The sequence below is a fragment of the Oncorhynchus mykiss genome, chromosome 18 (genome assembly GCF_057628025.1).
Source record: "Oncorhynchus mykiss isolate SJ-2025 chromosome 18, ASM5762802v1, whole genome shotgun sequence".
NCBI lineage: Eukaryota > Metazoa > Chordata > Actinopteri > Salmoniformes > Salmonidae > Oncorhynchus > Oncorhynchus mykiss.
The window spans coordinates 22,041,802-22,056,410 of NC_143039.1; the positions used below are offsets into that span (position 1 = coordinate 22,041,802).

At 44.8% G+C, this 14,609-nt stretch overlaps 1 protein-coding gene across 2 annotated transcripts in view; it reads left to right on the top strand.

Moving 5' to 3' along the window:
- LOC110495483 (interleukin-1 receptor accessory protein-like 1) overlaps positions 1-9,441 on the top strand; it is a 385,189-nt gene extending 375,748 nt beyond the window's left edge. Inside the window, exons 10-12 of one of the 2 annotated variants that reach the window (XM_036951893.2) lie at positions 635-805; positions 1,818-1,862; positions 8,612-9,441. In XM_036951893.2, the coding sequence (XP_036807788.1) occupies positions 635-805; positions 1,818-1,862; positions 8,612-9,354 (959 nt within the window). In that variant the 3' untranslated portion in view covers positions 9,355-9,441. The remainder of the gene's footprint in view (positions 1-634; positions 806-1,817; positions 1,863-8,611) is intronic. The other variant, XM_036951894.2, reaches the window with a different exon arrangement.
- The last annotated feature ends 5,168 nt before the right edge of the window (positions 9,442-14,609 follow it).

Sequence of the window (14,609 nt, forward strand, 5' to 3'; positions counted from 1 at the left end):
CCTCTATAGTGTAGTAATAGGCTGGTCTGTGTGTTACTAATATCCTCTATAGTGTAGTAACGGACTGGTCTGTATCCTCTATAGTGTAGTAATGGGCTGGTCTGTATCCTCTATAGTGTAGTAATAGACTGGTCTGTATCCTCTATAGTGTAGTAATGGACTGGTCTGTATCCTCTATATTGTAGTAATAGACTGGTCTGTGTGTTACTAATATCCTCTATAGTGTAGTAATGGACTGGTCTGTATCCTCTATAGTGTAGTAATGGACTGGTCTGTGTCCTCTATAGTGTAGTAATAGACTGGTCTGTGTGTTACTAATATCCTCTATAGTGTAGTAATGGACTGGTCTGTATGTTAGTAATATCCTCTATAGTGTAGTAATAGACTGGTCTGTGTCTTACTAATATCCTCTATAGTGTAGTAATGGACTGGTCTGTATCCTCTATAGTGTAGTAATGGACTGGTCTGTATCCTCTATAGTGTAGTAATAGACTGGTATGTGTGTTACTAATATCCTCTATAGTGTAGTAATGGACTGGTCTGTTTGTTACTAATATCCTCTATAGTGTAGTAATAGACTGGTCTGTATCCTCTATAGTGTAGTAATAGACTGGTCTGTGTGTTACTCCTGTAGATAATAAGGACTATGATGCCTATCTGTCATACACCAAAGTGGACCCGGACCAGTGGAGTCAGGAGACGCGTGAGGAAGAACGCTTCGCCCTGGAGATCCTACCCGACGTCCTGGAGAGGCATTATGGGTATAAACTGTTCATTCCAGACAGGGACTTGATCCCAACCGGAAGTAAGTTTTGTACCTTTTTGGTTTATTTCCTGTTTAATTCTGTTTCTAATGTTGGCATTGTGTTGTGTACATACCACGTGACACATTCTACCATCTTACTTTGCACTGTAAACATCTGACAAACTTTGATTTTGCAGTGAGATGTCACTTTAATCTGTTAATTACAACATAACAGCATGTGGCGTTCAGCCGCTGATTTTGAGTTGTCTGTGGTATAGCTGAAAATGTGTAGTTAGTGGGTAATAATCATCTTTGTGATTATATTGCATTGATCCGGTCTTAATCATATCTTTATGATCGCTGTCTCACAACCAATTAAAGGGGACTTCTGCAAGTTGACTGCAGTTCACTGCTTGTAATTCAGATTCACACTTGGCACCTGTGATAGGGCCATGATACTGGAGGATAATGCTTCTCTGATACTGTTCCATTATTCTCAGTTGGAATCCATTTTCTTTGTTTTTGCTCATTTGTGTCACATTCTTGTCTGTCACATTGTTCAGTTTGTGTCGATGTTACGATTACAGCCAGTTTGACTTAAATGTTTGTGTTGTCAGGGGAACTGTGTTAATAGGGGATACGTGGCACAAACCCAGGGCTAAAATACAGACCTTCTAAGGACTTTTGTTCTCCTCTAAGACCTCATTAGTCAATGGATTTGTCTCTAGGCAAATTAATTAACAAATAAAGCTATTCATTTAACTGAAATATATGCTATGTTGAAAGTTTGAGTATAAAGTAATCAATTGAAATAGTAGTCTTCATAGCCAATGAATTGTTTGAAACGCATCTAGTACAATGTAATACATAGTATGTAAACTGACAGACTCCTTTGGTCCTGATGCCACAACTCCCATATTAAACTGGGATAAAGGTGTTTTGGTGAGTTGAGAGAAACTAGGCACAGTTTATCTAAGTAAGTTATTTAAGTCCCCTGACTCTAATTTCCTCTGATGCCTTTCTGCAAGTCTACCTGATCACACCTTTTGAATGTTGAACTATTTATGTTTAGGTTTCACCAATGATCATTTCCAGGACGATTCAAGACTCCTTAGAGGTACTCTCATTCCCCCAGCCACTTACCACTGCTTGTGTCAGCAACTAACCACAACCAGCCACAACTAACCACAACCTGACACAACTAACCACAACCAGCCACAACTAACCACAACCAGCCACAACTAACCACAACCTGACACAACCTGACACAACCAGCCACAACTAACCACAACCAGCCACAACCTGACACAACCAGCCTCACCCAGCCACAACTAGCCACTCCCAGCCACAACTAACCACAACCAGTCACAACCTGACACAACCAGCCACAACTAACCACAACTAGCCACAACCAGCCACAACTAACCACAACCAGCCACAACCTGACACAACCAGCCACAACTAACCACAACTAGCCACTCCCAGCCACAACTAACCACAACCAGCCACAACCTGACACAACCAGCCACAACTAACCACAACTAGCCACTCCCAGCCACAACTAACCACAACCAGCCACAACCAGACACAACCAGCCACAACTAACCACAACTAGCCACTCCCAGCCACAACTAACCACAACCAGCCACAACCTGACACAACCAGCCACAACTAACCACAACTAGCCACTCCCAGCCACAACTAACCACAACCAGCCACAACTAACCACAACCTGACACAACCAGCCACAACCAGCCTCACCCAGCCACAACCAGCCACACCCAGCCACACCCAGCCACAACCAGCCTCACCCAGCCACAACCAGCCACACCCAGCCACAACCAGCCTCACCCAGCCACAACCAGCCACACCCAGCCACAACCAGCCGCACCATCCGTGCTACTCTAGAGAGAGACCGCGAGAGACAGAGAGAGACAGAGAGAGACAGAGAGAGACGGAGAGAGACGGAGAGAGACAGAGAGACAGAGAGAGACAGAGAAGCAGAGAGAAGCAGACAGAGAAGCAGAGAAGCAGAGAGACATAGAAGCAGAGACAGAGAAGCAACGACAGAGAGAGAGAGAGAGAGAGAGAAGCAGAGGAGCAGAGACAGAGAAGCAGAGAGAGAGAGAGAAGCAGAGAGAGAGTGAAAAGAAGAGGAGCAGAGACAGAGAAGCAGAGAGAGAGAGAAGCAAAGAGATAGAGAAGCAGGGGAGCAGAGACAGAGAAGCAGAGAGAGAAGCAGAGGAGCAGAGAGAGAGAAGCAGAGAGAGAGAGAAGCAGAGAGAGAAGCAGAGGAGCAGAGACAGAGAACCAGAGAGAGAGAGAAGCAGAGAGAGAGAGAAGCAGGGGAGTAGAGACAGAGAAGCAGAGAGAGAGAGAAGCAGAGAGAGAGAGAAGCAGAGGGAGAGAGAAGCAGGGGAGCAGAGACAGAGAAGCAGAGAGAGAGAGAAGCAGAGAGAGAGGGAAGCAGAGGAGCAGAGACAGAGAAGCAGAGAGAGAGAGAAGCAGAGGAGCAGAGACAGAGAAGCAGAGAGAGAGAGAAGCAGAGGAGCAGAGACAGAGAAGCAGAGAGAGAGAGAAGCAGAGAGAGAGAGAGGCAGAGAAGCAGAGAGAGAGAGAGAGAGAGAGGCAGAGAAGCAGAGAGAGAGAAACAGAGAAGCAGAGAGAGAGAGGAAGAGAAGCAGAGAGAGAGAGACAGAGAAGCAGAGAGAGAAGCAGAGAGAGAGAGAAAGCCCCTTGAATTGAATTGAATTGAATTGAGAAGCAGAGGAGCAGAGACAGAGAAGCAGAGAGAGAGAGAAGCAGAGAGAGAGAGAAGCAGAGGAGCAGAGACAGAGAAGCAGAGAGAGAGAGAAGCAGAGAGAGAGGGAAGCAGAGCAGAGACAGAGAAGCAGAGAGAGAGAAGCAGAGGAGCAGAGACAGAGAAGTAGAGAGAGAGAGAAGCAGAGGAGCAGATACAGAGAAGCAGAGAGAGAGAAGCAGAGAGAGAGAGAGGCAGAGAAGCAGAGAGAGAGAGAGAGAGAGGCAGAGAAGCAGAGAGAGAGAAACAGAGAAGCAGAGAGAGAGAGGAAGAGAAGCAGAGAGAGAGAGACAGAGAAGCAGAGAGAGAGAGAGATAGTAGAGGGTGCAAAGGGGTCTTGTGTTTGCCAGCGTTAAAGTCCAATTACAGAGAACATCCAGACTGACTTATCATAGTGAGGTGATGAGAGGGCTTTGTTCTCCATGCTCCTGCTAATCAGCCTGCTCTCTTGCTCTCCTCTATCCCCAGGGGCTCAGCTGAGCATAAGGCATAAAAGAGAAAAGCCCTTTTGAGTTTTAACCTCCCCAAGGGTTGGAGGGAGACAAGAAGGAGAGAGACGGAGGGTGAGGGAGATGTAGAGGGGTCCATAAGGAGATGGAGTGAGTGAGGGAGAAAGGGAGATGGAGAGAGGGAGAGATAGAAAGAGGGAGAGTGAGAGAGAGAGCAAGAAAGAGCGTGAGAGATGGCCAGCCCTGTTGGTTCAGAGAGCAGCACCTCTCACAGTAGGGGCTCTTTGATTAGAAAGGGAAGCTTAGTTAATCCTGTCAACCTGTAGTGGAAAAGTCTTTGTTTCTGACAGGACCCCAGCAGCCTCACTAATAGCAGACTTTAGCAGCCTCTGCTCTTCTGGCATGTAGGGGACACGCACATTGGCTACATTTGGCTCGACGATATGTACTGTTACAAATGAGGAACACTGTTTAGAAAGGGCAGCTTGTATAGTGTGTCTCCCTACACACACACACGAACACATAGTAGCCACACACACACACACACACGCACACCCACACACACACACACACACACACACACACACACACACACACACACACACACACACACACACACACACACACACACACACACACACACACACACACACACACAGATCAATTTCTCTCATATTGTTATCACTTTGAGTTATTGTGACTCAGTAGGTCTCTAATAGCCATTATATCAGCAGTTTAGAACATACAGTTTAACAAGGCTATGGGGTCTGATAGGTCAACTATTGTCTGATGTCAGTGTGTTTAACAAGGCTATGGGGTCTGATAGGTCAATGTATTGTCTGATGTCAGTGTGTTTAACAAGGCTGTGGGGTCTGATAGGTCAATGTATTGTCTGATGTCAGTGTGTTTAACAAGGCTATGGGGTCTGATAGGTCAATGTATTGTCTGATGTCAGTGTGTTTAACAAGGCTATGGGGTCTGATAGGTCAATGTATTGTCTGATGTCAGTGTGTTTAACAAGGCTATGGGTCTGATAGGTCAACTATTGTCTGATGTCAGTGTGTTTAACAAGGCTATGGGGTCTGATAGGTCAACGTATTGTCTGATGTCAGTGTGTTTAACAAGGCTATGGGGTCTGATAGGTCAATGTATTGTCTGATGTCAGTGTGTTTAACAAGACTATGGGGTCTGATATGGTGTCTTATTGTCTGATGTCAGTGTGTTTAACAAGGCTATGGGGTCTGATATGGTGTCTTATTGTCTGATGTCAGTGTGTTTAACAAGGCTATGGGGTCTGATAGGTCAATGTATTGTCTGATGTCAGTGTGTTTAACAAGGCTATGGGGTCTGATAGGTCAATGTATTGTCTGATGTCAGTGTGTTTAACAAGGCTATGGGGTCTGATATGTTGTCTTATTGTCTGATGTCAGTGTATTTAACAAGGCTATGGGGTCTGATAGGTCAATGTATTGTCTGATGTCAGTGTGTTTAACAAGGCTATGGGGTCTGATAGGTCAACGTATTGTCTGATGTCAGTGTGTTTAACAAGGCTATGGGGTCAGATAGGTCAATGTATTGTCTGATGTCAGTGTATTTAACAAGGCTATGGGTCTGATAGGTCAATGTATTGTCTGATGTCAGTGTGTTTAACAAGGCTATGGGTCTGATAGGTCAATGTATTGTCTGATGTCAGTGTATTTAACAAGGCTATGGGTCTGATAGGTCAATGTATTGTCTGATGTCAGTGTGTTTAACAAGGCTATGGGGTGTGATATGTTGTCTTATTGTCTGATGTCAGTGTGTTTAACAAGACTATGGGGTCTGATATGGTGTCTTATTGTCTGATGTCAGTGTGTTTAACAAGGCTATGGGGTCTGATATGGTGTCTTATTGTCTGATGTCAGTGTATTTAACAAGGCTATGGGGTCTGATATGGTGTCTTATTGTCTGATGTCAGTGTATTTAACAAGGCTATGGGGTCTGATAGGTCAATGTATTGTCTGATGTCAGTGTGTTTAACAAGGCTATGGGTCTGATAGGTCAATGTATTGTCTGATGTCAGTGTGTTTAACAAGGCTATGGGTCTGATAGGTCAACGTATTGTCTAATGTCAGTGTGTTTAACAAAGCTATGGGGTCTGATAGGTCAACGTATTGTCTGATGTCAGTGTGTTTAACAAGGCTATGTGTCTGATAGGTCAACTATTGTCTGATGTCAGTGTGTTTAACAAGGCTATGGGGTCTGATAGGTCAATGTATTGTCTGATGTCAGTGTGTTTAACAAAGCTATGGGGTCTGATAGGTCAACGTATTGTCTGATGTCAGTGTGTTTAACAAGGCTATGTGTCTGATAGGTCAACTATTGTCTGATGTCAGTGTGTTTAACAAGGCTATGGGGTCTGATAGGTCAACGTATTGTCTGATGTCAGTGTGTTTAACAAGGCTATGGGGTCAGATAGGTCAATGTATTGTCTGATGTCAGTGTGTTTAACAAGGCTATGGGTCTGATAGGTCAACGTATTGTCTAATGTCAGTGTGTTTAACAAAGCTATGGGGTCTGATAGGTCAACGTATTGTCTGATGTCAGTGTGTTTAACAAGGCTATGTGTCTGATAGGTCAACTATTGTCTGATGTCAGTGTGTTTAACAAGGCTATGGGGTCTGATAGGTCAACGTATTGTCTGATGTCAGTGTGTTTAACAAGGCTATGGGGTCAGATAGGTCAATGTATTGTCTGATGTCAGTGTGTTTAACAAGGCTATGGGTCTGATAGGTCAACGTATTGTCTAATGTCAGTGTGTTTAACAAAGCTATGGGTCTGATAGGTCAATGTATTGTCTGATGTCAGTGTATTTAACAAGGCTATGGGGTCAGATAGGTCAATGTATTGTCTGATGTCAGTGTGTTTAACAAGGCTATGTGTCTGATAGGTCAACTATTGTCTGATGTCAGTGTGTTTAACAAGGCTATGGGGTCTGATAGGTCAATGTATTGTCTGATGTCAGTGTGTTTAACAAGGCTATGTGTCTGATAGGTCAACTATTGTCTGATGTCAGTGTGTTTAACAAGGCTATGGGGTCTGATAGGTCAACGTATTGTCTGATGTCAGTGTGTTTAACAAGGCTATGGGGTCAGATAGGTCAATGTATTGTCTGATGTCAGTGTGTTTAACAAGGCTATGGGGTCAGATAGGTCAATGTATTGTCTGATGTCAGCGTGTTTAACAAGGCTATGGGGTCTGATAGGTCAATGTATTGTCTGATGTCAGTGTGTTTAACAAGGCTATGGGTCTGATAGGTCAACGTATTGTCTGATGTCAGTGTGTTTAACAAGGCTATGGGTCTGATAGGTCAACTATTGTCTGATGTCAGTGTGTTTAACAAGGCTATGGGGTCTGATAGGTCAACGTATTGTCTGATGTCAGTGTGTTTAACAAGGCTATGGGGTCTGATAGGTCAATGTATTGTCTGATGTCAGTGTGTTTAACAAGGCTATGGGTCTGATAGGTCAATGTATTGTCTGATGTCAGTGTGTTTAACAAGGCTATGGGGTCTGATAGGTCAATGTATTGTCTGATGTCAGTGTGTTTAACAAGGCTATGGGGTCTGATAGGTCAATGTATTGTCTGATGTCAGTGTGTTTAACAAGGCTATGGGGTCTGATAGGTCAATGTATTGTCTGATGTCAGTGTGTTTAACAAGGCTATGGGGTCTGATATGTTGTCTTATTGTCTGATGTTTGTTTGTTTTGTGTTTGTTGACTTATTTCTCATTCTCTCTGTTTTTCTCAATATTTTTTTTTTTTATGTAAAATGCATGCTCTATCTGATGCATTAGATGTATACACTTCTATTTAAATATCCTATTTAGCTAGTCAAACTCAATAAAAGACCATAGCAGGCAGCATCAACCAGTGGATGATAGCCATGTTTTACATACTATACATACAGACTAGAATATCTATATATATATATATATGATACATTTATATTATATACTATTATATACTGTGTTATTATTTCATACTGTAACTTCCTTCATATCATTCTTGCCTCTCTTTCTTTCTCTCTCGCTCTCACCTCCCTCTGTATCTCTGTACCTCTCCCTCCCTCCCCTCTCTCTTTGTATCCCTCTCCTTCCCTCCTCTCTCGCTGTATCCCTCTCCTTCCCTCCCCTCTCTCTGTATCCCTCTCCCTCCCTCCCTTCTCTCTGTATCCCTCTCCTTCCCTCCCTTCTCTCTGTACCCCTCTCCTTCCCTCCCTTCTCTCTGTACCCCTCTCTCTGTATCCCTCTCCTTCCCTCCCCTCTCTCTCTCTGTATCCCTCTCCTTCCCTCCCCTCTCTCTTTATCCCTCTCCTTTCCTCCCCTCTCTCTCTCTTTATCCCTCTCCTTCCCTCCCCTCTCTCTCTCTGTATCCCTATCCTTCCCTCCCCTCTCTCTCTTTATCCATCTCCTTCCCTCCCCTCTCTCTCTGTATCCCTCTCCTTCCCTCCCCTCTCTCTGTATCCCTCTCCTTCTCTCCCCTCTCACTGTATCCCTCTCCTTCCCTCCACTCTCTCTCTTCATCCCTCTCCTTCCCTCCCCTCTCTCTCTGTATGCCTCTCCTTCCCTCTCTTCAGCCTATATCGAGGACGTGGCGCGCTGTGTGGACCAATCCAAGCGCCTCATCATCGTCATGACACCCAATTATGTGGTGCGGCGGGGTTGGAGCATCTTCGAGCTGGAGACCCGCCTCCGGAACATGCTGGTCACCGGGGAGATCAAGGTGATTCTGATTGAGTGTGCCGAGCTGCATGGCATCATGAACTACCAGGAAGTGGAAGCGCTCAAACACACCATCAAGATGCTGACCGTCATCAAGTGGCGTGGCCCCAAGAGCAACAAGCTCAGCTCCAACTTCTGGAAACACTTGCAGTACGAGATGCCCTTCAAGCACATGGAGCCCATCATCAGCAATGAGCAGGTGCTGGACGTCAGTGAGCAGGGCCCTTTTGGCGAGCTCCAGACCGTCTCCGCCATCTCCATGGCAGCCGCCACCTCCACCGCCATGGCCACGGCGCACCCGGACTTGAGGAGCACCTTCCACAACTCCACTGTCAACTACCACACCCAGATGAGGCAGCAGAAACATTACTACCGCAGCTACGAGTACGACATGGCCCCCGGCGGCAGCCTGCCTCCCCTCTCCACCCTGGGTAACCAGCACACCTACTGCAACATCCCTATGACTCTGATCAACGGACAGAGGCCCCACGGCCAGGCCAGGACACCCAGAGAACAGAGCATCGAGGAGGCACACGCCAATAACGCCATGCTACCGCTGCTGCCACGCGAGACCAGTATATCCAGTGTCATCTGGTGACAGCACCAGGCTGGCATAGGGACAGATGGGATATATTGTATGTAGAGGGAGAACTAGCTGGCAGAGTGTGTGGTGGTGGTGGCGGTGGAGGGGGTGTTTCTACGGAGACCGTTAGTGGACTAGAGACGGCTGCTGTGGAATTTGCACCAGGATTCACAGGGGGAAATCACCAACACAGGACAAGTCATTCCGTCAGACTAAGACCACATTTGTTTGACAAGGACTAAGGAGGATTTGGCGTGAAAAGGAGAACCCGTTTGGTTTGAAATGCCTGTACACACAGACACCAACGCCGATGTTCATTTACCCAGAAACTCAAGGAATACAGGGTCTTGTACATATATTTTATATTTCTTTATAGCGTCAGTATTTTTCTCTTGTTTTTCTTTGACCTTTCATTCACCAGTTTTTATCATCAAATTTCTACGTCTGTTTTGATTTATGGTTTGAATTTGTTTGTATTTGGGTATGAAAGTGAAACGATGGTCTGTGAGGTCTGTTGGCTGAACTCTTGTAATTTTGATCTGGACTTGTAGTGGGACTGGTGGTTTGAACTGGACTTGTAGTGGTACTGGTGGTTTGATCTGGACTTGTAGTGGTACTGGTGGTTTGATCTGGACTTGTAGTGGTACTGGTGGTTTGAACTGGACTTGTAGTGGTACTGGTGGTTTGATCTGGACTTGTAGTGGTACTGGTGGTTTGAACTGGACTTGTAGTGGTACTGGTGGTTTGATCTGGACTTGTAGTGGTACTGGTGGTTTGATCTGGACTTGTAGTGGTACTGGTGGTTTGAACTGGACTTGTAGTGGTACTGGTGGTTTGATCTGGACTTGTAGTGGTACTGGTGGTTTGAACTGGACTTGTAGTGGTACTGGTGGTTTGATCTGGACTTGTAGTGGTACTGGTGGTTTGAACTGGACTTGTAGTGGTACTGGTGGTTTGAACTGGACTTGTAGTGGTACTGGTGGTTTGATCTGGACTTGTAGTGGTACTGGTGGTTTGATCTGGACTTGTAGTGGTACTGGTGGTTTGATCTGGACTTGTAGTGGTACTGGTGGTTTGATCTGGACTTGTAGTGGTACTGGTGGTTTGAACTGGACTTGTAGTGGTACTGGTGGTTTGAACTGGACTTGTAGTGGTACTGGTGGTTTGAACTGGACTTGTAGTGGTACTGGTGGTTTGATCTGGACTTGTAGTGGTACTGGTGGTTTGATCTGGACTTGTAGTGGTACTGGTGGTTTGAACTGGACTTGTAGTGGTACTGGTGGTTTGATCTGGACTTGTAGTGGTACTGGTGGTTTGATCTGGACTTGTAGTGGTACTGGTGGTTTGATCTGGACTTGTAGTGGTACTGGTGGTTTGATCTGGACTTGTAGTGGTACTGGTGGTTTGATCTGGACTTGTAGTGGTACTGGTGGTTTGATCTGGACTTGTAGTGGTACTGGTGGTTTGAACTGGACTTGTAGTGGTACTGGTGGTTTGAACTGGACTTGTAGTGGTACTGGTGGTTTGAACTGGACTTGTAGTGGTACTGGTGGTTTGATCTGGACTTGTAGTGGTACTGGTGGTTTGAACTGGACTTGTAGTGGTACTGGTGGTTTGAACTGGACTTGTAGTGGTACTGGTGGTTTGATCTGGACTTGTAGTGGTACTGGTGGTTTGAACTGGACTTGTAGTGGTACTGGTGGTTTGATCTGGACTTGTAGTGGTACTGGTGGTTTGATCTGGACTTGTAGTGGTACTGGTGGTTTGAACTGGACTTGTAGTGGTACTGGTGGTTTGATCTGGACTTGTAGTGGTACTGGTGGTTTGAACTGGACTTGTAGTGGTACTGGTGGTTTGATCTGGACTTGTAGTGGTACTGGTGGTTTGATCTGGACTTGTAGTGGTACTGGTGGTTTGATCTGGACTTGTAGTGGTACTGGTGGTTTGACCTGGACTTGTAGTGGTACTGGTGGTTTGATCTGGACTTGTAGTGGTACTGGTGGTTTGATCTGGACTTGTAGTGGTACTGGTGGTTTGATCTGGACTTGTAGTGGTACTGGTGGTTTGATCTGGACTTGTAGTGGTACTGGTGGTTTGATCTGGACTTGTAGTGGTACTGGTGGTTTGATCTGGACTTGTAGTGGTACTGGTGGTTTGAACTGGACTTGTAGTGGTACTGGTGGTTTGAACTGGACTTGTAGTGGTACTGGTGGTTTGAACTGGACTTGTAGTGGTACTGGTGGTTTGATCTGGACTTGTAGTGGTACTGGTGGTTTGAACTGGACTTGTAGTGGTACTGGTGGTTTGAACTGGACTTGTAGTGGTACTGGTGGTTTGATCTGGACTTGTAGTGGTACTGGTGGTTTGAACTGGACTTGTAGTGGTACTGGTGGTTTGATCTGGACTTGTAGTGGTACTGGTGGTTTGATCTGGACTTGTAGTGGTACTGGTGGTTTGATCTGGACTTGTAGTGGTACTGGTGGTTTGATCTGGACTTGTAGAGGTACTGGTGGTTTGATCTGGACTTGTAGTGGTACTGGTGGTTTGATCTGGACTTGTAGTGGTACTGGTGGTTTGAACTGGACTTGTAGTGATACTGGTGGTTTGATCTGGACTTGTAGTGGTACTGGTGGTTTGAACTGGACTTGTAGTGGTACTGGTGGTTTGAACTGGACTTGTAGTGGTACTGGTGGTTTGAACTGGACTTGTAGTGGTACTGGTGGTTTGATCTGGACTTGTAGTGGTACTGGTGGTTTGAACTGGACTTGTAGTGGTACTGGTGGTTTGAACTGGACTTGTAGTGGTACTGGTGGTTTGATCTGGACTTGTAGTGGTACTGGTGGTTTGAACTGGACTTGTAGTGGTACTGGTGGTTTGATCTGGACTTGTAGTGGTACTGGTGGTTTGATCTGGACTTGTAGTGGTACTGGTGGTTTGATCTGGACTTGTAGTGGTACTGGTGGTTTGATCTGGACTTGTAGAGGTACTGGTGGTTTGATCTGGACTTGTAGTGGTACTGGTGGTTTGATCTGGACTTGTAGTGGTACTGGTGGTTTGATCTGGACTTGTAGTGGTACTGGTGGTTTGATCTGGACTTGTAGTGGTACTGGTGGTTTGATCTGGACTTGTAGTGGTACTGGTGGTTTGATCTGGACTTGTAGAGGTACTGGTGGTTTGATCTGGACTTGTAGTGGTACTGGTGGTTTGATCTGGACTTGTAGTGGTACTGGTGGTTTGATCTGGACTTGTAGTGGTACTGGTGGTTTGATCTGGACTTGTAGTGGTACTGGTGGTTTGATCTGGACTTGTAGTGGTACTGGTGGTTTGATCTGGACTTGTAGTGGTACTGGTGGTTTGATCTGGACTTGTAGTGGTACTGGTGGTTTGAACTGGACTTGTAGTGGTACTGGTGGTTTGATCTGGACTTGTAGTGGTACTGGGGGTTTGAACTCTATGTTTTTGAACAGTTATGGCATTGTAGCGGGAAAGTTTTGATGTTTCATTCGAAAGAAAATGTCCTTTTGTTGTCCTGGTTACATAGATGGAATCTTCTTTTATTTGGGACTCTTATTAAACAAAACTAGATTATGCAACAGATGAAGAGGCCTGGGAGTATGCAAGATATGAATAGATGAACCGACCCATCAGGACACTATAGAGACTGGTGCTAGACTTGGTGTGCAAGTGTTGCAGCTCTCGCAAACATAGTGACATGCTCTTTTGAAAAGACAGCCTTTCTGTTCAGCTTAACAGAGACATATATCACCCTAAAAACAACTATGTGTATTATTTTATGAGAAAGTATATTTTTGTAACAAAAATATTTGCTTGGAAGTACATACGTATTCACATGTCATCCCACTAATGACAGAAATAGAGTAACATGCATTCTGTTTTCTACATTATTTTGCTATGCAGTTCCCTAATTGCATAGCAGACAAAGTGGATGTTTGAGTCCTTCACTAAATGTCTTATCTTAGTGGAAATATGAAAAAATATAAAATCATTTGAGATGTTTTCATCAAGTCCTAATGTCATTGTTGGGTGGGGGGGGGGTGTATATTTGTGTTTCGAAGACTTTTCCATAACAGAGGAGTGTGCATAGTAACTAGATGTTTTCAACCTATGATATATGTCAATGTATTTACAAATAAGAAACACTGTTCACACTCGAAACCATTCATCAAAGCAGATTTGTGAGAAGTATCTTCATTACCCCACCGCACATGAATACCAGATAACCTCGACGTAGTGCCTCCCTGATTTCTATGGAGAAGGACAGCAGCCATTTTGAAAAGACGACACACTGAACACAGTTGACTTCCAAGACATGTTCAGAGTGTTGTTGTCATATGTTCCTAGAAGAAGAACTGTCTAGCATACCATGTGACAGTCTGTCAAACGGACCAAAATACAGGAGCAAATCATGGAGTTTCACAAAAGAGAAATGTATCTCCACACATAGTGACAAATAAATGCACATCCATTTTGATTCCTCTGAAATTCAACTTAAACCCCTTCAAATATCCAATGGTCCGTAGTGGTACGGGAAAAGGCAAGATTATCCTCATTATTCTTCAAGCAAGTGAGACCAAAGCTAAAATTGTGCTTGTGAAGAAAAAAGATCTGAAATCCACACCACATGATCCACATTAGGGCTTGTTTTAGGGCTGGTTTTAGGGCTGGTTTTAGGGCTTGTTTTAGGGCTTGTTTTAGGGCTTTACCAAGTTTTTTGGTTAGTTTCAGATTGGCCAAAATATGATGTCATGAAGTCCAGTTAAGCAACAATAAGAGCTACTCAAAGACCCCAACGTAGTTTTTTACCAGGACTTGATAAAGCCTGGTTGGGAGGCGCTTTAGTGGGGAGATTAGGCCTGTGTTGGGTCGGTCCTGACACAACGCATGTCCCTATAACGTTGCCGTGGTTACGTTGATGTTAACCGTCTCCAAGGGAACCTCAGAAAGAAAGAAAGTGAGAGACTGTGCTCTCATACAATCCACAATCATTTCATACATAGTTCTTGTGAGGCCCTATGAAGTAAGATACGATCATTTACGGGATCCGACACGGGTGTTCTGTAATATCTGATATCGTAACATTGTTTTATTGATACTTCATAGTGCTAGCAGCTTCTAAACAGAAACAGTGAGGCAGTGTATTCAGTCCCTTGTAGTGCCACACATTATGCAAATTATTAACCTATACACAATGAGTAAACTCTGTAAGAGATGTCTATGTCCCCCTCGGTCTGCAAAAATGATTGCTTTTT